Source organism: Eubalaena glacialis, chromosome 8 (genome assembly GCF_028564815.1).
Source record: "Eubalaena glacialis isolate mEubGla1 chromosome 8, mEubGla1.1.hap2.+ XY, whole genome shotgun sequence".
Classification (NCBI taxonomy): domain Eukaryota; kingdom Metazoa; phylum Chordata; class Mammalia; order Artiodactyla; family Balaenidae; genus Eubalaena; species Eubalaena glacialis.
In genome coordinates, this window is record NC_083723.1 from 127,811,250 (window position 1) to 127,835,316 (window position 24,067).

The 24,067-nt window shown below is 38.2% G+C and overlaps 1 protein-coding gene across 6 annotated transcripts in view; it reads right to left on the minus strand.

The window, feature by feature from the left end:
- Positions 1-204: 204 nt before the first annotated feature.
- Positions 205-24,067, minus strand: part of LMBR1 (limb development membrane protein 1) — a 150,480-nt gene continuing 126,617 nt past the window's right edge. For 4 of the 6 annotated variants that reach the window (XM_061198997.1, XM_061198992.1, XM_061198995.1 and 1 more), the window contains 2 exons: positions 5,285-5,446; positions 205-2,114 (listed from right to left, as the gene is read on the minus strand). In XM_061198997.1, coding sequence (XP_061054980.1) covers positions 2,029-2,114; positions 5,285-5,446 — 248 coding nt within the window. In that variant the 3' untranslated portion in view covers positions 205-2,028. The remainder of the gene's footprint in view (positions 2,115-5,284; positions 5,447-24,067) is intronic. The other 2 variants (XM_061198998.1, XM_061198994.1) reach the window with 1 other exon arrangement.

Below are 24,067 nucleotides of genomic sequence, written 5' to 3' on the forward strand. Positions count from 1 at the left end.
CGTGCGGACCGAGGATGTGACCACCTGTATTTGCTTCCACAGAAGGCATCTTGCACCCAAGGTTCAAAACCGTCCCTCTGTTCCACACAGCAATGAAGAAGCATCCACTAAGAGCTTCAGGAATTTATAATACATTTCACTCCTTACTAATCCAAACCTGGCTTAAGTCCTCTGATGGAAAGAAACTTTCAAATGAACAAAGAGTTGACATTGAAAAGTTTAATATTTCACTCAAAAATTTTCAGACATCTTACAAATACCCAGAAGCTCTTCCTCTGGATGTCTGCCCTGAAATTGGTGTAAGTTAAAAGTGATATTCTTTTATTTAAAGGAATTCCTTTCTCTTCTCCCCTTGACCTGGTCTGCTCAAAGCAAGCAAGTTTCAGTAAAAATCAAAACTTGCAATTAACACTTAAATAGGTATAATTACCAGTAAAATTAGAAAGCAGCCAATTTTTATTCATTTTCTCAGTATGTGGATCTTATGCTGAGAAATTCACCCATACTAGACTGGTGGTATTTACTGAGTGTTGTTTAGAATCACAAAATGTTCTTTTATTGTAAAACTAAGCTGCATTTTAACAAGAAGAGACGCTCAGAAGGCAATGCAGAGGTATAAATAAATAAACGAGAAGTATACACAATGGAGCTTTGGGTTACTTTCTCTTATTATATTGGATCTAAGTGGAAATTTTTGATGTCAAAATATATATAGCCTGTTTTTCATAAATTTCTCCCCAAAAACCCTTTAAATTCAACAATTTCAGAAAACTGTTCTTTTACTTTTGTCTGAACACAATCTGTTGCCATACACACAGCGCATATGAACATATGTGTTTATAGAAGCTGCATGACATGAATTGTGTGCAAGTGGACCCATCTGCTATTTTTGCATGCACAATTTCTGGTACTCAATCCTAGTGGATGGTAACACGGAGTATAATGCTATAGCTTTTATTCAGTGGACTTAAAGTCAAGAACCCATCCCAAGAATTATTTACAATTTAATAACTGAATGATCATCAGACCACGATACACTGCAAAACTTTTCTTACATCATGAATGCTGATGCTGTGTGTTTTGGGTGTTAAATGGTAACATTCGTAAGTCTGATGTTTAAATTGGCATGTACAGAAGTGATCAAAGCCTGAAGACTGTGGCGATAGAAGGGGTCTCTACCACAGAGCATTTATAGTTCATAATGGACACAAGGAGCACAGGGAATTAAGGGATTTCTGAAAAAAATGTTTAAAAAAAACTGAGTGTACATATAGCCTATAAGGCAAAATCTAAGTTACAAGTGTATTCAACACTGGCAACTATGTTATGAGAGGTAATATTGAATTATATACACAAACTGTCAGAGAACTATGATTACATAATACTTCCTACCATAGCTTATTCCACTGGACAGTAGGAGGTATTCCTGTGGCATTCTACCAAGGCTCAAGTTTTAAAAGAATTTTGTATTTTTCCCTTGACTCAAAGTCCAATCAATATCATTCTGTAACATAAATCAGAACTATGCTTTTGTTTTTTCTTTAAGGAAGTAAAAAATATAATTTGCAACCATTTACAGTTCCAATGTACCCACTGCAATATCATCTATAAACTTTCATTTTTTGCAGAAACTTCACATCTAAGTGCCAAGGATGCCCTTTCATGTAGGGCATGAATGGAATTCATTTTGAATGGAATATATAACAAGATTTAAGTGAATCCTTAGAAAGCCCCAAAGTTGGCCTTTTCTAACACTGTCACATGGGTGCATAACTGATGCAAGCAAACATGGCCCCAGAAGGCGCGCCGCCCTGAGGAGCCTGCACCTGGCTGGAAACTACGAGGCCCCCCCAAAGGTAAATGAAAAGAAGACGACCTGCAACAGCCAAGCTCTTAGATTATGAAAACGACACTGACAGGCCCAGGCCCTAAACGTGGACCACAGGCAGCAGCGAGCCTCCCTGACTGACGGGAATGTCACGAGTTTGGGGCGCTCAGGCTCTTGATTGCAGAGCGGTGCTGTGGGGCTCACAGTGCTTTCTGATGCCCATTTGCAGAAGGCTTTGCGGCTTCTGAATCCCTTGAAGTATCTGATAAGTGAAGTTTATGAAGCCCTGCAGGAAAATGAAGAAAATGTAAGAACTAATGCATTGTTGAGAGGCCGGGCAGAGTGCGCCGTGTTCCTGAGGGAACCGTGCCGCTCTGGCTACACTCCCTGCAGGATGAAAGGGCCCTTCTCCCCACCGGCAGCGCCCGGGCCTGCGCTGAAGACAGCTGCCCAGGAGGCAGTCAGGCCTCCCCTAGTTCAGGGCAGCCTGGGAGGCCTTCCTTCATCCAACATCCCCCGGGGCCGGCTCAGGCTTCCGGTGAGATGCAGCGGCCACTGCCCTCCGCACAGCTCCTGCCCCTGCCCCGCCCTCCACCTTGGTCCCAAGAGCAACTTCTAATAAACCTCCTCCTGCAAGCTTATCCCCATACCCGAGTGCCCTTCCCAGGGAACAACCTGAAACGAGGATGATCCCATTTTTGTTTTAAAAGACACCCATACACATACACTCCCAGGAAAACGCAGGGAAAGACACATCAAAACGTAAAGCATGCAAGTAAAAAGAAAAGCAACGGAAGACACTACCAAGAAGAAAGAAATGGGGCAACAGAACAAACTGACCATAAATAAGATTTCACTACTCAAAGATATTTCACAGAGTAAAAGATTATTACTACCTTTTAAGTTACATTACTTTCCCTCTGTATCATACAGCAATTATTTACATAGTATACCTGACACATAGAACAATACTGTGCCCTCACAGGCAGAAAAGTGAGAAGAAATTTTAAGAGTTTAAGTGGCATTAAAGCTCTGAGCATTTCAACAAAATGAAGCATAAAGACATTCAAGAACACATAAGCAACACATCCATGGAAAAGATTTTGAGAAAACAATTTTTATAAGGCTCAGATATTTGTAAAAATATACCTGAATAAGATTATTTTTCCCCTAAAATTTCAGATGGTTGTCTACCTGACTGGTAAGCATTTTATATCACTCGTAAGCCAACACAGCACTCCAAATTTTTAAATTTCTGTCACTGCATATCTTAATGAAAGAAAAGGTAAAATTGAGCCTGTCTATGATGCATGACTGTGAAGGGAAAAATAAGTCAATCCAGCACACACAAAAAAACAGTTCTTGTCTCAGGAACGGCCAAGCCACTGAGTGACAAAAGGCACCTACAACTGCTGGACATGAGGAAGCGTGTTAACACAGGCCGGCTGCAGAAAGAAGTGGGCAAAGAGAGCAGCGACCAAGTGATCAACGCCCTCACTGGAACAGAACCCCTTTAGGATCGATTATTTCAATGAGTTACTTCTAAAACCTGGGTGTAGCACAGGTTATGCATTCAGGAAAACTACAATGTCTCTCTTCTGCAAAAACAATCACCTCCACCACCATCATGGTAGCTAAATTCTGAGTGTCGACTATGTGCCAGATGCTCTATGAGACAGATGTCATGATTCTCAAGGCACCGCAGCAGAGGGAAAAATCCCTCCCACCCCACCTCCCACACACACACAAAAGAAGAAGAAGAAAAAAGAAAGGAGATAGTTAAATTTTATATTTTATAATCAAATTATGATTCCCAGTGAAATCATATTTAAGATCTCAGATCATTCACACATGACACACACTTAATGAGGATCTTTTTCTAGGTATAAGGCATTGCCTCCTTAGAGCATTCCAAAGAGTAACAGAAAACATTAGGGGGAAAAAAACTGATGACCTTTGGGAAGGAAAAAGGATTTCAGATTATCTATTCATGTCTGTTTTACTGCAAATTTATCGTTGTAATTTAACCTTTACCTTCGGTTAAATTACATTTTACTGCTTTAATAAAGACTTCCTTAGCAAGATGATATCCAGAATACCCAACCCAAACGCTAAATTTACCGCAATTTATTCATAACCATCTCATTTTCGTGAATGGTAAGTAGGAATTTATCTGAGATTATGGCTAACTAATATTGCTGATGCTACAACAGGCTTAAAAATGCAATTTTAACTCTAAAAATTTGGCTGAGAGGACTGTTTGATTCTGACTTCATCTTTACATTTTAATCTGACCAGCATTAAGGAACCTAGGCATTAAAATCCATAAATCATCTGGTGCTTCAGCTGAAATGAGATGTAACTTTCCCTTTTGGGCCAATATCTCATCAGCCACCCCCTCTCAACGATAAATTTGCAGTAAAACAGACATGAATAGATAATCTGAAATCCTTTTTCCTTCCCAAAGGTCATCCTTTCAAGCATCAGGGTTGGAAAGGCTTGGTGGTATGCAAAGCTTTATTGTTGTTCATAAGGTTTAAAGTATCTGAAAACAGAATCTTAACGAATCAATCATTATGTTGCCTTTTGCAATAGCTAAAAGCCACAAAGGAATACGGAGTATAAGCATGCAAATGATGTCAATTCAGGTAAATGAGCTAATGTCAAGACTTTCTACAATAAATCAGTACCTTTCCCTTCTTTTATAAAATTACACACCCTAAACCCAAGAGGGTTTATATAGCAAGACAGTTTATATTGTCCTGGTATTCCTAAAATACAAAGCCTGAAATATGTTTAGCACTAATGTTAAAGCAAGCATGAAAAATACGTTCATAGGTTACATCTGTACCCTTTATAGCTTAGCCAAACCTATGGTTTTTAATACTGTCACAATGCACATGACTCACAGAATACATAATGAATGCCCTCTCTCTTATTAATGCCAAGAACACTAATATTTTTACTCTGAATTATTATTTGACTAACTGAAGAGAATTATAATTGTGGGTCAGCCTGATACCTATAAAATCCAATCCTCAAAAAAACCTTTAACTAGAAAATAGTAAGAGAATCAACACCAAATATAAGCCTTTAGCACATCATCATCCTCAGCCCATCACACCTCCCCTCATCATCATAACCAAAGAGCTACTGTTTGCTGAGCTCTTACCAGGTGCTAGGATTATGCTTAGGCCCTTAAAAGAACTATTTCAGCTAATATTCACAACAGTCCTAAAAGAAGAAGATATTATCACCATTTTACAGATGAGAAAGATGAGACTTAATGAAGTAATTTTATACAAGAGCATAACCAGTAAGTAGTGGGTCAGGAATGTGACCTCTAAGGATTTACACATTTGGAAAAATGAATAGGTGAAGACTTAAAATTAGCTGAAATGTCAAAATTATTAATAAGTAGAAAAAGAGAAAAATACCCATAAACCTCAGAATTACCTAGGGCCTTGAAAAGTTCTTCTCGTACAGCAGAGGTGAATTTTCTGACCAGACACAATGTTGTCATAATAGCAAAAAGCAAATTGTAGGATAACACAATATAGAAATTTCCCAGCCAATTAAACCTTCCAAAGTCTCCAAGTAGATCAAATCTAGTGATTCCTGTTAAAAATAAATAAAATAGCCCTTAATAAAATCAGGTACAATAAATTTATATATATATAACAAAATAAAGTACAAATCAGATAGATCAAATTCTATGGACTTTCTCATTTCTGTTAGTGGGATCCTAGGTAAAACGCACGGCTGTTACCTGGTGGGAAAACCCCAGTCAACCCTAAGCGACTCTGCCCAAATATCGCAGCCTCTTGGAAGCAATGAGCAAGGGCGCTGACATGAGTCACTCGCTCAGAAGTTTCGCCTACAACCACAAGAAACCCACCGTACCGCTCGTGTGGGGCGGGTAGGTGCAGCCTGCTCCCCTGAACTAGGAAACCAGTGTCGTGATGGAATAGACACCTGACAAACCCTCTCACCTCCCCCACCCTTGTCCCCTCTTCATGCAGGTTCCTGTTCACATGTCACCTCCTCCGAGAGGCCACCTGATTCCCCTACCCCAGACAGTGGACCTGCCAAGGCCCTGCACCCTGATTATGTTTCTTCACAGCACACACTGCCTGAAATGTTTCTTATCCTTTGTGGTTTATTTATTGCCTACTTTCGCCACTAGAATGTAAGTTCTATAAGAACAGGGACTGTGTCATTTTCATTCCTATAATTCCAATGCCCAGAGCAATGCCTTGCACATACTGAAAACTTATTACATAACGAATAAACAAATAGTGATTCCTTTCCAAGGGAAAAAACACACACACACACATTATTCATCTGAGTTGGATGCTACAGGCTTGTGCAGGGAAATGGCCAAAGCTGGAAATACAGTGTAATTATGTTGTATAGGTTGGAAATGCAGTGCAGTTGTATCATATATGCACTGAAGTTACTTAAATTCACCTATACACATTTAAAAAACAAGTCTTTTTATTGAAAAAGAAATCTGAATAGTCATTCTATTCAATGAGCACGTGTCCTAGGCCCAATACTTATTGGAAAGAATATGCGAATGGTAGGGTTTTTCTGACTACTGGTAAATGAATAAATAAATAAGTAAAACAGCATTCAAGTGGTCAGTCAACTGAGAGATGATGGGATTGTGGACATTCTTTAAGGAAGAAACTGAAGAGCTACTCGGGGCCATATAAAATTTTAACCACAAAGGACTGTATAGACAAAATCATATACCTTTAATTTTATGGGTGATCTAAGAATTTCAAGAATAACTTTGACTAAACTCAATTTCACCTTATCAGCTGACTTTTAAACTTAACTCTCATCCCCACTCAATGAAATCCCATCACCTATTATACAGACTCCACAAAAGCAGCTTATGGAGACAACAGAAAAACAGCAGGTTTCAAATAGCAGCTCTTTCGTAGCCACATCTATCCAGGACCAATGTATTTGAATTTGAGACACAATAACCTATCATAATATTTTAAAGAAATATAAGGTTAGTGAAAACATACAATAAAATATCTTTTAAAAGAAGGTAAAAGGGACCCAGACCCTAGTAGAGTATGCAGCGTAGGTCACACCATGAGATCATGGCAACAATCCTGGCGGCAGTTTATCAGACTAAAGACTTAATAAGACTTCAATCTATTAAAAAGAATATGGGACTTCCCTGGTGGCACAGTGGTTAAGAATCTGCCTGCCAATGCAGGGGACATGGGTTCAAGCCCTGGTCCGGGAAAATCCCACATGCCGCGGAGCAACTAAGCCCGTGCGCCACAACTACTGAGCCTGCGTTCTAGAGCCCGCGTGCCACAACTACTGAAGCCCGCGCACCTAGAGCCCGTGCTCCGCAACAAGAGAAGCCACCGCAATGAGAAGCCCGCGCACCGCAACAGAGTAGCCCCCATGCACCGCAACTAGAGAAAGCCCGCGTGCAGCACCGAAGACCCAATGCAGCCAAAAAATAAATTAATTAATTAAAAAGAAAAAAGAATATGTATCTAATCATATATATTATTTTTCAAATGAAGTACCACTTAATTTAAACTAGGCAGTTATATGTAAACAAGGTACAGTCCTCCCAAAATGAACTTCAGTGGTTTCATGGCCCAGGGATCCCAGATAAGCATATTTGATTTTATGCATTTTTTTAAAAACATTTATTTATTTTTGGCTGCATTGGGTCTTCGTTGCCATGCGCGGGCTTTCTCTGGTTTCGGCAAGCAGGGGCTACTCTTTGTTGAGGTGCCCGCAGGCTTCTCATTGCGGTGGCTTCTCTTGTTGTGGAGCACGGGCTCTAGGAGCGCGGGCTTCAGTAGTTGTGGTACGTGGGCTTAGTTGCACCGCGGCATGTGGGATTTTCCCGGACCAGGGCTCGAACCCATGTCCCCTGCATTGGCAGGCGGATTCTTAACCACTGCGCCACCAGGGAAGCCCAGCATATTTGATCTTTAGGGTCAAAGACTCCTGAGAATCTGGTGAGAGCCACGGAATTTTTCACAAGAAAAACACACATATATGAGGGGGTGCGCGTGGGCGCACGCACACACACACACAATTGTGCATATCATGAAGCTCATATTTATGGAGGAACTGACAAATAACAGAATAAAAACCCTCACCCAGATGCGCTATAAGAGTCTTATCCGGTCTCAAAAATTTTTTATCATACACCACTAAAAGCAGAGATAAAATTAGAGTACATATACCCATTATATGTGTATTTTAATTATTTATAAACTACTGATATATACATACTACTCACTGACATATACATTATTTTACACACAAAACAAAGACTTTAAAAATTATAATAAAAATAAATACAAGTTCTAATAGTTTCTTCACACAGCCCAATGACTTACTTTGTGAATGGACAGGAAACAAACTCCACTTTGGAAACCACAGTCGTATGCTAAATAGCAATTTGGCACTGCCCAGAACTTGGCCTGTGTCGTGCTGGGACAGCACCACTGCATGAGAGTGAAGTCGGGGGCAGAAAGCATTCGCAGAGTGAGAAGGGAAGGTATGTTATGAACAACAGAAAAATGCTTTCATTAGAACTTCTTAGTGGACTCAACTTGGTATCTTGAGAATCAGGGTCAAGACCCAGTGAGAAACACCAGGCAAAGAGCAATCTCTCTCATTAGGTGTCCTGGTCCCCAGATACCTCAGGTTGGCCTCACAGACAGAAATCCAGGAGTTTGTTGCTAGAGTACGTGTGAGGCAGCAGACAAAATATTAGAGATTATAGGGACGAGCTCTAAAGACCTTGTTGTTTCAAATTTAATGTTTTAAAAATCTAACTAATATCGACTGACTAAAAGATTACTCTGGTACCACACAGTTCTTCACTTCTGAAAATCTTCTATTAGACAAGAAGCCTTAAATAATCACTTTTCTAAAATGTCTGAGAGGATTGTGTCACAGCAATAATTAAACTGTACAATGTACTTTTTATTTTAATTCTTTTCTTCCAGTTTTATTGAGATATAATTTACATACCTCACTATGTAAGTTTAACGTGTGCAGCATAATGACTGGACCCACATACAAAAGAAATGATTATTATAATAAGTTTAGTGAACATTCATCACCTCAGATAAAAACTTTAAAAAGTTAAAAAGAACTTTTTCCATGTGATGAGAACTCTCAGGATTTACCCCCTTAACAACCTGCCTCTACAGCACACAGCAGTGTTAATTCTAGGTATCACGTTGCACATCACAGCCCTAGTACTCATTTATCTTGTAACTGGAAGTCTGTACCTTTTGACGGCCTTCATCCAGTTCCCCTTCCACCCACCTCCCGTCCCTGCTAACCACAAATCTGATCTTTTTTCCTATGAGTTTGTTTTTGAAGTATGATCGACCTAAAACACTGTAAGTTCCTGTTACACAACATAGTGATTCAATATTTCTATACATTTCAAAATGATCACGATGTCTAGTTACATACTTATTGACTATATTCCCCACACTGTACATTTCAGACCGTGAATTCTGCAACTCTAATCTCCTCACCTATTTCTTTCCTCCCCTTACCGCCCTCCCTCTGGAAACCACCTGCTCTCTGTATCTATAACTCTGTTTCCATTTTGCTATGTTTGTTCATTTGTTTTGTTTCTTGGATTTCATATTATCAGTGAAATCATACAGTATTTGTCTTTCTCTGTCTGACTTATTTCACCAAGCGTAATACCCTCTAGGTCTACCCATGTTGTCACAAATGGTTATATTTCAATCTTTTTTATGTTTGAGTAATATTCCACTGTGTGTGTGTGTGTGTCTGTGTGTGTGTGGTGTGGTGTGTGGATATACACACACCCCACATCTTTATCCATTCATCTATTGATGGGCACTTCGGTTGTTTCCATATCTTAGCTATTATAAATAATGCTGCAATGAACATAGGGGTGCATATATATTTTCTAATTAGTGTTTTCATTTTCTTCAGATAAATACCCAGGAGTGGGATTGCAGGATTGAATGGTAACTCTATCTTTAGTTTTTTAAGGAACCTCCCTACTGTTCTCCATAGTGGCTGCACCAATTTACATTCCCATCAACAGTGCAGGAGGGTTCCTTTTTCTTCATACCCTCTCCAGCATTTATTATTTGTAGACTTTTTGATAATGGCCATTCTGACCAGTGTAAGGTAATACCTCATTGTAGTTTTGATTTGTATTTCTCTAATAATTAGCAATGTTGAGCATCTTTTCATGTGTCTTTTGGCCACTTGTATGTCCTCTTTGGAGAAATATCTATTTAGATCTTGTGCCCATTTTTTGATTGGGCTGTTTGTTTTTTTGATATTGAGCCTTTGTATATTAACTCCTTATCGGATATATGATTTGCAAATATCTTCTCCCATTCAGTAGGCAGCCTTTTCATTTTGTTGACAGTTTCTTTCATTGTACAAAAGATTTTTAGTTTGATGCAGTCCCATTTGTTTATTTTTGCTTTTGTTTCCCTTGCCTGAGGAGACAGATCCCAAAAACATATTGCTAAGGCTGATGTCAAAGAGCATACTGCCTGTGTTTTCTTCTAGAAGTTTTATGATTTCAGGTCTTACACTTAAATAATCTGTTTTGAATTTATTTTTGTGCATGATGTGAGAGAGTGGTCCAGTTTGATTCTTTTGCATATAGCTGTCCAGTTTTTACAATACCATTTATTGAAAAGGCTGTCTTTTCCCCCATTGTACTTTCTTGCCTCCTCTGTTATAGATTAATTGACATAGCTGCATGGGTTAACTTCTGGGCTCTCTATTCTGTTCCATTGATCTATGTATCTGTTTTTGTGCCAGTACCATGCTGTTTTGATGACTGTAGCTTTGTAGTATCGTTTAAAATCAGGAAGCATTGATACCTCCAGCTTCATTCTTCCTTCTCAAAATTGTTTTGGCAATTCAGTATCTTTTGTAATTCCACACAAATTTTAAAATTATTTGTTCTAGTTCTGTGAAAAATGTCATTGGTATTTTGATTGTACTGAATCTGTAGATTGCTTTGGGTAGTATGGTCACTTTAACAATGTTAATTCTTCCAATCCATGAACACAGTATTTCTCTTCATCTGTTGTGTTGCTTTCGATTTCTTTCATCAGTGTTTTCTGAGTACAGGTCTTTGCCTCCTTATTTAGATATATTCCTAGCTATTTTACTCTTTTTGATGCAATGGTAAATGAGATTATTTTCTTAATTTCTTTTTCTGATAGTTTGTTAGTGTATAGAAATGCAACAGATTTCTGAATACTGATTTCTGTATATTAATTTTGCATCCTGCAACTTTATGGAATTCATTGATGGGGTCTAATAGTTTTTTGGTGGTGTCTGTAGGATTCTCTAAGTATAGTATCATGTCATCAGCAAACAGTGACAGTTTTACTTCTTCCTTTCTAATTTAGATTCCTTTTATTTCTTTTTCTTGTCTGACTGCTGTGGCTAGGACTTCAAATACTATGTTGAATAAAAGTGGCAGGACTGGGCATCACTGTCTTGTTCCTGATCTTACAGAAAATGCTTTCACTTTTTCACGACTGAGTATGATGTTAGCTGTGGGCTTATCAGATATGGCCTTTATTATGTTGAGGTATGTTCCCTCTACCCAGTTTGTGCAGAGTTTTTATCATAAATGGATACTGAATTTTGTCAAAAGCTTTTTCTGCATCTATTGAGATGATCATATGATTTTTATACTTCAAGTGTCTTAATGTGATATATAACATTGATTGATTTGCAGATACTGAACCATCCTTGCATCCCTGGAATAAATACCACTTGATTTATTTATTTATTGGTGTATGATCCTTTTAATGTACTGTTGAATTTGGTTTGCTAAGATTTTGTTGAGGATTTTTGTACATGTTCCTCAGTGCTATTGGTCTGTAATTTTTTTGTGTGATAGCTTTGTCTGGTTTTGATGTCAGGGTGATAGCATGCCTTCCTTTGCAATTGTTTGGAATAGTTTGCAAAGGACAGGTGTTAACTCTTCTGTAAATGTGTGGCAGAATTCATTTGTGAAGCCATCTGGTCCTGGACTTTTGTTTGCTGGGAGTTTTTATCACTGATTCTATTTCATTACTGGCTATTGGTCTGTTCATATTTTCTATTTCTTTCTGGTTCAGTCTTGGGAGACCATACATTTCTAGGAATTTGTCCATTTCTTCTAGGTTGTCCATTTTATTGGCATACAGTTGTTCTTAGTAATCTCTTATGATCCTTTGTATTTCTGTGGTATAGATTGTAATGTCTTCTTTTTAATTTCTGATATTAATTTGGGCCCTCTCTTTTTTTCTTAATCAGTCTGGGTAAAGGCTTATCAATTTTGTTTATCTTTTCAAAGAACCAGCTCTTAATTTCATTGATCTTTTCTTTTTTTTTTTTTTTTTTTTTAGTTTCTATTTCATTTATTTCTGCTGTGATCTTTTACGATTTCTTTCCTTCTACTAACTTTGAGTTTTGTCTGTTCTTCTTTTTCTAGTTCTTTTAGGTATACAGTAAGATCCTTTATTTGAAATTTTTCTTGTTTCCTGAGGTAGGCTTTTATCACTATAAATGTCCCTCTTAGAATTGCTTTTGCTGAATCCCATAGATTTTGGATCATTGTGTTTTCATTTTCATTTGTCTACAGGTATTTTTAAATTTCTTCTTTGATTTCTTCAGTGACCCATTGGTTGTTTAGTAACATATTGTTTAGCCCCCACATGTTTGTGTTTTGGGAAGTTTTTTTTATTGTAGTTGATTTCTAGTCTTATAGTATTGCAGTTAGAAAAGATGTTTAATATGATTTCAATTTTCATAAATTTACCAAGACTTGTTTTGAGGCCTAGCATGTGATCTAGCATGTGCAGAATGTTCCTTGGGCACTTGAAAAGAATGTGTATTCTGCTGCTTTGGGATGGAACAGTCTGTATATATCTATTAAGTCCATTTGGACTAATGTACTTTTTAATTAAAGATACCAACACAAGAAAAAGTAACAATACTTAAAGTTTTAACTTAATAAGACATACAAATGTAAAATACTTCAAAATCTCTATTTCTAGGGAAATATATAAAAGGATACTAAGGCAGCAAATTTTAAAATACTACTAACTATAAGAAAATTTCAATTACCAAATGCTGTCATTTCACTCTCCTAGTCAAATACTAAAATGCTTATTCCCACTCAGAAGTTCATTTCTTTAAAAGATAAGTAAAATATATACCAGGTAAGAAGCTCAGTTAGTTAAAAAGCAGCTAAGCATAAGGCCACATTATCTGAATTATCTGTCAATAAAATACTCTTCATAACAAACCTAGTGCAGCTCCCTGCACTAGGATTCAACTGAAAATGTTTTATGCATAATTCCTTGAATAAAAATCTTTTTTAATCCATATCTATAAAAGAACTAAGGTACGAAACAAAACCTCATTTCAAGAAAGAGCTGGTTACTCCATCTGCAATATGAGTCAAGAGAATTTACGTCTGTTAGCCCACCTGAGTCAACTTAGACTTTTAGCAAGCAGATTCATGTTCCTTAGCTAGCAAGAAGTTGAGAGAGAATTTATAAAGCTTGACACACTAAAAGGATCATTAAAGTAACTTTCTCAATAAATCATGTGTGCTGGCATATCACACAGATGGCTGACATGAATATCCATGGCTTTAATGAAAGACTGCCAAAAAGAGCACATACTTTCATTATAAAAAAAAAATTTATAAATTAAGTGTTCTTTGACAAAACATTGGGATTAACACATTTCCCCCCTCTCTGGACTCCCATAATAGTTAGTATAAATTATTATCTTGACTAGATTTTTAAATTCCCTTCTCTAAACAAGGCTTTTGAAATAAATTTACCTACAGTGTCAAAAAATAAATGTGACTTAAAGAGTATGAAATAATAAAATCTACAATCAATTTTGAACATCATTAATTTCAGGACTAATGTAAATAGGCTGTCAATTATTTTATTTATTCACAAAGAAAGTAATTCTAAAACTAATGAGAGGTTCCACTTTTGGGGGGTAACAGAAGATGATGTTAAAGGAAAGAGTTTAAATCTGACCAGTCTTACTCTGCAAATAGATTTTCATTATATTACATCAATTAGAAATATGTTTATTGACTTCAGATTCCAGCCAAAACTAAGTGAAGGAGGCCAGATTTTCCCTCACACCTGAATCAATCAAAAAACTGGACCAAATATACAAAACCGTGGTATTCGAGACCCTGAACATCTAGCAATGAAGATCAATGATGCTGAGATGAGAAACAAGCAAGGTGGGCCCTTTGTTTGTCATAGCTCCTGCCTAAAGAGGGCTTTCTGACTCAGAGTGCAAAGGAACAGGGACAGAGTCCAACCATCTCATTGAGTTGAGGTGCAGGTGGAGCTTGGGACAGCATGGTGGCTAGAGAGCTGCACAGGGTGGGAACCTGAGAGGTGTGCACAGGACGTCTTGAGTATTCAGTCGGGAACTGACCAACACGTTGCTTGTGGGAAAACAACCAACCAAGAAATGACACAGATGACAGAATGAGTATGAAGGACATTAAAACAATTATAACTATATTCCTTATATTTCAGAAGCTAGAGGAAAGCATGAACTTGTTAAGTAGAGACATAAAAGATACAAAACAGACCCAAATTTATCTTCTACAGAGAAAAATTACAATGTAAGGTATGAAAAATACATTAGATGGGATTAAAGACAGATTAGACACTGCAAAAGAAAAGATTAGTAAACTTGAAGACATTTTCAACAGAAACTACTCAAAATGAAATACAGAAAGCAAAACAAAACAAAAAAACGAACGGAGCATCAGTGACTAAAAAAGAAAATGATTATGTCAATAGATGCAGAAAAAGCATTTAACAAAATACAACATCCACTCCTAATAAAAACTCCAGCTAAGCAGGAAAAGAAGGGAACTTCTTCAACCTGGTAAAAGGCATCTACAAAAACAAAGAAACAAACAAAAACTATAGCTAATACCAGTTAATGGTAAAAGTCAGAATGCTTTCCCACTATGGTGAGGAACAAGTCAAGGACATCTGCCCTCACCACACTTCTATTCAACATTGTACTGGAGGCCCTAGATAATGCAGCAGGGAAGAAAAATAAATAAAAGCATCCATATTTTAAAGGAAGAAGTAAAACTGCCTTTATTCACAGACATCATAATCATCAAAGTAGAAAATTCAATGAAACCTATAAAATAGATTTAACAGATTTACTAGAACTAATAAGTGAACTTATTAGCAAAGTTGTAAAATAAAAGATCAATACACAAAAATCAACTGTATGTCTACGTACTAGCAATGAACTATTGGAAACTGAATTTTTTAAAAAAATACCATTCACAACAGTATCAAATGTGCAAGACCTGAACATAAAACTACAAACACTGCTGAGACAAATAAAAGAACTAAATAAGTACAGACTGTTCAAGGACTGAAAGACTCAATACTGTAAAGACATTAATCATCTCCAATTTGTTCTACAGATTAAACACAATCCAAATCAAAACCCTAGCAGACATCTGTGTGAAAAATGACAAGCTATTTTTAAAAGTCATATAGGAATGCAAAGGACTTAGAATAACTAAAACCACTCTGAAAAAAAGAACAAAGCTGAAGGACTTACACTACCTGATTTCAAGTCTCATGATCAACCCACAGTAATACAGATGGTGTAGTATTGATGTAAAGACAGAGACATTGATGGAACAAAATAGAGTTCAGAAATAGATCTGCACCCACACATACATGGACAATAGATTTCCAACAAAGCTTCAAAGGCAATTCAGTGGAAAAGAATAGATTGTTCAAGCAGTGGTGCTGGAATAATTGGTTACCAAATGCCAAAAAATAAACTTTCATTCATACCTCACACTATATATAGAAATTAACTCAAAATAGGTCATGGACCTAAGTATAAAATTTCTAGAAGAAAACATCGGAGATAATCTTTGTGATCTTGGGTTAGAGAAAGATTTACTAGGTATGACACCAAAAGCACAATCCATAAAAGAAAATTTGGTAAATTTGTTTTCATCAAATTAAGAATGTCTGTACTTTGAAAGATATTGGTAAAAGAATAAAAAGACAAGTCACTGAATGGGGAAGATATTTGCAAATCACGTATTGTGATAAAGCACTTTTAAAAAATGAGCCAAAGATCTGAATAAATATTTCATCAAAAAAAATATACAGATGGCAAATGAGCACGTCAGTCATCTGGGAAATTCAAGTTAAATCCACAAAAAGATACCACTACACACCTATTAGAAGGGCTAACGTTAAACTGACTGACTATACCAAGTATTGGTGAAGATGTAGAAGAACCAGAGTTTTCATACACCTGTGACGGAGATATAAAATGGCATAAGCACTTTGGAACAGTTCGGCCGTTTCTTTAAAAATGAAGTATACACCCAGGCATTCCATTTCTAGTTACTACCCAAGAGAAATGAAAGCCTAAGTCCATACAGAGACTTGGATGTGAATGTCCATGGCAGCTTTATTTACAATAGCCAAAAGCTGTAAACAACTCAAATGCCCTTCAGTGGGTGAATGGAAAAACAAATTGTGGTATATATGTACAATGGAATACTACTCAACAATAAAAAGAGAGTGAACTATTGACACATGAAACAACATTGATGAATCTAAAAAATAAATACACTGAGTAAAAGAAACCAAAAAATAGTACACAGTGTATGATTTCATTTATAAAAAATTCTAGGAAATGTGAACTAATTTATAGTTATAAAAAGGTCAGTGGTTGCCTGGGGATATTGCTGGGGCGGGGGTGTGTGGGGGAGGGACGGAGACAGGTGTGAGGGAGGAACTATACAGGGCCAAAAGGAAACATTTGAGGGTGACAGACTTATCCACTATCTTGATTGCAGTAACAGGTTCACAGTTACACAAGTTATGTCAAAACTTACCAAATTATACACTCTAAATATGTAGTTTATGATATGTGACTTATACCTCAATAAAGCTGTTACAATGCATTTATCAGGCTTCAGACTATATATCTCATATCATGCATGAATATCTTAGTGTATGGCTGTGTCAACTAGATTTAATTAGAAATTCTATATTTCTGTATTTGCTGTTGTGGTATGAGTTAAATTTTAAAGTATTTTTGAGTTCCTATTCATATTCCTGACCCTACACAGGTACTGTAAGAGTTACAAGTAAGTATGTATAACATTTATTCCCTTTATGGAATTGAGAGTCTTCCTAAGAAGATTTTCATGACATGAAATACTTCCGGCACAACTAAAAGTCTTTGTACAGTTAAGTGAAATGAAAAACTGAAAAGCACACGAGTTCCTCCATTGCACACACGTCCTAAATGCTATGTGCAGGCACTGGATACACTTGACCATTACTTCCCTTAAGGAGCTCACAGTTTTATGGAGCAAAAAGTGAGCAGTTAGAACACAGTGCGACAAGTGACATGGCAGATATACGGAGGACTGCGAAAAGTATTTTGGGAGTACACAGGAGGGAGCTTAAAGGGGGAGAAATTCAAGGAAAACTTTACCTGTGGAGTTAATGGTGAGCTGACTCTCAGATGACATGTTAGGTTATGCCAGAGAACAGGTGATGACAAAATTATTCACGCAGATGAAGTAACATATTCAAAGACATAGTGGGTACACAGCAGTATTTGCTTCCCATCCCAACACAACTGAAGAGCACCCCTTTTATTCATGATGGTTCAGAATGTAAGGCTCGGAGTGGCAAGATATGTAGTTGGACATACAGGCAGAGTTAGGCATAAATGTTCTTCTGTGCCACCTTATGGAAACAGGTAATTATTCTAATGGCCAAAGACTTTAAAGCACTGGGAGCAGGGTAATGACAGGATCACATTTTCACTGTAAGAGAAAGAGGTGCTGAACTAACCCTTAGATCATGACTAAACTCTGGGTGGAGAGGAGGGTGGAGGAGACACTCCCGCCTGGGATGCTATCAGTACAATAAAGGCCCCTGTTGTCTGATCCCTCTTCCTTTATCAAGTGTGTAACACTAGGGAGACAAATAAGTCAAAGACTGACTCATAGTCATAACAATATTTAGGCCTCAGGACCAAAACTACAGCTACATAAGGAACAACCATCTCTGAGAACAATCTGAAGACTAGCAGAACAGATTTTTCAACAACTAAGGATATAAAGAAAAGGCCACTTCGAGATGGATGCGCAGAGACTTGGTCTAGTCAGAACCCACACCCCCCAGTGTAGCAACCCAGAGCAGGAGGGATATCATGACAGTACAGGTGCCCCCTGAGGAGCAAGGGGTCCAGGCGCCATGTCAGGCTCCCCCGCCCAGGGGACCTACACCAGGAAGATGAGCCCTCACAACGTCTGGCTTTGCAAACCAGCAGAGGCTAACCTCCAGGAGAGCCAGAGGGCTACTGTAAGTCAAGACTCCACTCAGGAAGGGCACATGCGCCAACGCACTCGCTCTGAGTTCCAGCAGAGGCAGCAGCTTGAAAAGCAACTGGGTCATACAAGGAGACTCATGACTAATTTTAGGAGGTGTGGAGGAGCAGGGATCTGGTGGAACTTTCTCCAGGCACAGAAGTGCTGCCATCTTTCTTTTACTCTCCTTCCACCTGGCTGGCCTGGTACTGGGAGGCACACTTTCTATCACTGTCCATGAACCTAGCTAACACCATGCGGCCCATCCTGGAATTCCCCTGAGGACCAGCCCTGCCCAACCCGCCCAGCCCCTCCAAAGCGGCTCCTGCCCCACCCCACCTGGCAGGCGGCCTCAGCCAGCACTGGCGCCCCTCCAAAGCAGCTCCTGCTCCAAGGGGCACCAGTGTGCCCGTAGCAGTTGCAGTCAGCTGGCCTGGGGGCCAGCCCTGCCCACCAGTGCCCCCTCAGCAATCGTGGCCCAGCCACAGCAGGGAGGTGCATGCACCCCACACAAGGGGATGCCCCTGAAGCACCTGGCTCTGGTGACTGGGGGTGGGATTCACAACTTGGTCCCATAAGACAACTACATACGGCCATTCCTTCAAGACCAGGAGATGCAGCTGATATGCCTAATACACAGAAACAAACACAAAGAGGCAAAACGAGGAAACAATACCTTCCGGATGAAAGAACAAGACAAAACTCCAGAAAATGAACTACATGAAATGGAGATATGCAATTTACCAGATAAAGAGTTCAAATGAATAGACACAAAGATGCTCACTAAACTTGGGAGAAGAAAGGATGAACTCAGTGAGAATTTAAAAAAAGAAATAGAAAAAAAAATATATATATATATATATTTAAAATCAGAATTGAAGAATATAATAACTGAAATGAAAAATACACTAGAGGGAATCAACAGCAGGTGAGAGGATGCAGAAGAACGGATCAGCAAACTGGAAGACTAGGTAGCAGAAATCAATCAGAAGAGCAAAAAGAAAAAAGGACTTAAAAAAAATGAGGGTAGTTTAAGGGACCTCTGAGACAACATCAAGCATGCTAACATTTGCATTATAGGGGTCCCAAAAAAAGAAGATAGAGAAAGGGACAGGAAATCTATTTGAAGAAATCAGCCTGACAGCTTCCCTAACCAGGCAAAAGAAACAGACATCCAGGTCCAGAGATCCCAAACAAGATGAACACAAAGAGACTCACACCAAGTCACATTATTATTAAAATGTCAAAAGTTTAAGATAAAGAGAGAATCTTAAAAGCAGGAAGAGAAAAACAACTAGTTACATACAAGGGAACCCCTATAGTTCAGCTGATTTTTCAGCAGGAACTTTACAGGCCAGAAGAGATTGGTATGATATACTGAAAGGACTGAAAGGAAAAAACTTACAACCAAGAATACTCTACCCCAGGGGTCCCCACCCCCCCGGCCGTGGACCAGTACTGGCCCTCAGCCTGTTAGGAAGCGGGCCGCGCAGCAGCAGGAGGCGAGCGGCAGGTGAGCGAGCGAAGCTTCATCTGCCGCTCCCCATCGCTCGCATCACCACCTGAACCATCCCACCCCCCCCACATCCATGGAAAAATTGTCTTCCACAAAACCGGTGCCTGGTGCCGAAAAGGTTGGGGACCGCTGCTCTAACCAACAAGACTATCATTCAGAATTGAAGGAGAAATAATTCCCCAAACAAGCAAAAGCTAAAAAAGTTCATCACCACTAAACTGGCTTAACAAGGGACTTCATTAAAGGGAAAAGAAAAGGCCATAACTAGAAACAAGAAAATTAAGAAAAAAATCTCACTGGTAAAGGCAAACATATAGTAAAGGTAGTGGCTCAACGACCTATAAAGCTAGTATGAAGGTTAAAAGACAAAACTGGTAAAAATCATCTGTATCTAAAATAAATGGTTAAGTGATACACAAAATAAAAAGATGTAAAATATGACATCAAAAACATAAAGTGTGATGGGGAAGGAGGGTGGGATGTAGTGCTTTTACAATGCACTCAAACTTATGCAACCGTCAACTTAAAATGGACTGCTATATACATAGCAGGTTGTTATACAGGAACATCATAGTACCTACAAACATAAAACCTATGAAAGATACACAAAAACTAAACAGAAGGGAATACAAACATAACACTAAATAAAGTCATCAAATCACAAAGGAAGAGAACAAGAGAAGAAAAGAACAAAGAAGAATTATCAAAAAACGCAGAAAACAATTAACAAAATGGTAATAAATACCTATCAATAATTAATTTAAATGTAAATGAACTAAATGCTCTAATCAAAAGACATACGGTGGCTGAATGAAAAAAGACAAGACCCAAATATATGCTGCTTACTAGAAACTTACTTCAGATCTAAAGGCACACACAGGCTGAAGGTAAAGAGATGGAAAAAGATATTCCATGCAAACGGAAATGAAAGGGAAGCTAGAGTAGCAAAACACAAATTCAAAAAGATACATACACCCCAATGTTCACTGCAGCATTGTTTACAATAGCCAAGATATGGAAGCAACTTAAGTGTCCATCTATGGATGAATGGATAAAGAACATGTGATATATATATGTATATGTATGTGTATCTACATATATATATATATACGCATACATACAATGGAATACTAGTCAGCCAAAAAAAAAAAAAACCTGAAATCTGCCATTTGCAACACATGGATGGATCTAGAGGGTATCATGCTAAGTGAAATAAGTCAGACACAGAAACACAAATACCATATGATCTCACTTATATGTGGAATCTAAAAAACAAAACAAAACAAAATGAAAATAGGCTCACAGATAGAGAACAAACGGTGGTTGCTAAGGAGAGGGGAGTGGGAGGGTGGGTGAAATAGGTAAAGGGGATTAAGACGCACAAACCTCCAGTTATAAAAGAAATAAGCTACAGGGACATAATATGCAGCATAGGGAATATGGCCAATAACACTGTAATAACTCTGTATGATGACAGATGGTCACCAGGCTTATCATGGGGATCAATTCATAATGTATATAAATGTCAAATCACTATGTTGTACACCTGAAGCTAATATAATATTGTACGTCAACTATACTAAAATAATAAACAAATAAATAAATAAAAATTTAAGAAAAAATTTAGCCCTTGGGATTAGATTACCATGTCAAGGAAACAGGGAAGAGAACAAACAAATATCAATATTTACTATCTACTGTGTAAAGATCTTTTCTTAAAAATATAATTTATTGAGATGAAATTCACATAGCATAAAAGTAACTATTTTGAAGTAAATAATTCAGTGCATTTACTGCATTCACAACATGTGTAACCACCATCTCTATCTAACTGCAAAACATTTCCATCAGTTGAAAGTGAAAGCCCCTACCCATTAGCAGTTTCTCCTCACTACCCCTCCCCCCAGTCCCTGGCAACCACTAATCTACCTTCTGTCTCTATGAATCTTCCTCTTCTGGACACTTCATATAAGTGGAGCCATACACTATGTGACCTTTTGGGTCTGGCTTATTTCACTCAGCACAATGTTTTCAAGGTTCATCCATGCTGTAGCGTGTGTCAGTGCTTCATTCCTTTTTCTTTTTTTGTTTAATTTTGGTAAAACGAGCATAACGTAAAATTTACCACCTTAATCATTTTTAAGTATGCAGTTCGGAAGTGTTAAGTACCTTCACACTGTTGTACAACTAACGTCCCGAACTCTTTTCATCTTGCAAAACTGAAACTCTATTCTCATTAAAGAACAATTCTCCATTTTCCTGTCCCCCAGGCACTGGCACCCACCATTGCACTTTCTGTTTCTATGAATTAGATGACTCTAGGTACCTCATATAAGTGGAATCATACAGTATTTGTCTTTTTGTGACTGGCTTATTTCACTTAGGCATCATTCCTTTTTTACAGCTGAATGATATTATATTGTATGTATGAACCACGATTTATTTATCCATTCATCTGTCAATGGATGCTTGGGTTGTTTCTATACTTTGCCTATTATGTTAGGGTCTTTTAAAATAATACAACTAGCATACTTGGTCAAAAAAGCTTGGAACATGGAAATAAAGGCAACCAGGATGGAAGCAGGACACCTAGAATATCCCGGTTCATCTACTCTGAGAATACAGTCCACATTCAACATGGTGGCATCCAATGACATCACAAATATTTATTAACTAGGGACTGTGAGGGATAAAAAGATGCATAAAATTTGGTCTTGCCCTTTAAGAAATGTAAAGTCCCTTGAGAAAGTCAATCCGCATAGGTACGTATACCACAAGGCTGAAACAAGAATCTGGTACACCTTCACATGCGACAAGGATGCAACCTGGCCTAAGAGAGTGGAAGGACTTGCACAGGCAGAGAAAGGTTGAGAGAGGACCGTGGGAACAGTGTGAACCAATGTGGGCCTTGAGATGGAAAAGTGCATTTGCAAATATCACATCAATTTTAGTCATGACTATTTACATGCTACAAACTCATTTTGTCCTAAGGTGAAGCAATTTAACTCAGTAGTCCAGATGAACTAGCATATGTGAATTTTAATACAAATTAAAATTAAATGAATGGTAATTATAATCATAGTCCAAGAACAAACTTGAAGTGCTAATTTTAAAACAAGTGTAAGTTTAAGACCTCCAGTGATGGTAACTGCCTACTCTCTTCCTGGAGAAAATCTCCTGAGATGGGGCCTCCAGAGTATCTCTCAATATCATGTCCTCATTTGGAAAATTAAATACTTCCTTGGTTCTTTTGCTTTGGTTTCACTTCTTACTCTACCCTCCTCAAAGAAAAGAACACCTGTTTAGAATCCACTTCATGAACATTCCCTCACAATGAAATATTAAAATAAAATCATATACTCAGCTCTCTGCTTTGATGTTATACAAGTCTGATTCTTTGCACTTTTTTTTACAAGGGAAATGGGAAGGCAGGGGTGAATGTGAGAAATATTAACAAGATGAAAATGAGGAGTGCCATTAGGTATTGATACAGGAAGGTGGAGCCATCTAATAAACTCCCCAGTTTCTGGTTTGGCATACTGAATAGAAAGTGCCCGAGGATGAAAGTACAAGGGAGGGAGAAAAGGAGAGAGGAGGGAGCGAGGGAAAGATGGAGGGAAGGAAGGAGGGACACACACACAGACACACACACATGTACACGCACGTATGGGTCGCACAGGGGAAATGACCAATGTGAGATGGCTGCGGGACAACACGTGGAGTACAGAGGCAGGGTTATCTGCTCCTAGCTCAGGGGTGGGTGGTGGGTTAGAGGTGTGCATCTGGGGACAAGTGTGTGGATGAAGCGGAGGAGCAGTAAAAGAGACAGCTAAAGAATAGCCAGAGAAGGAGAAGGAGAAAAAAGAGGAGTGGTGCCCATGTATTAAGAAAGAAGACATCTGTGAAGCGGGGTTACAAACAGCAAGTGCTACTGAGCAATTAAGATAAAAACAAAATCCACACGACTGGGCAACTAGGAGGTCACTGGTGACCTGAGCAGGAAGAGATAATTAAGTATTTTGGGTTGAAATTCATTTTCAGCTGACTGAATTCCGATAGAAGAAATGAGTTCAAAACCTTTTCCTCTTTTAACTCCTACTGATGGCACACCAAAGTTAGGAGTCAAAGAAGAAACAAGAACACCCATCAGAAACAAAGTAATACCCAGGTGACAGTTATAAATTTCCTACAGAGTGCACCGTGTGTGTGTGTGTGTGTACACACAGAAAAAGATTTTAAAAGCTACATATCAAATTGATTCCTG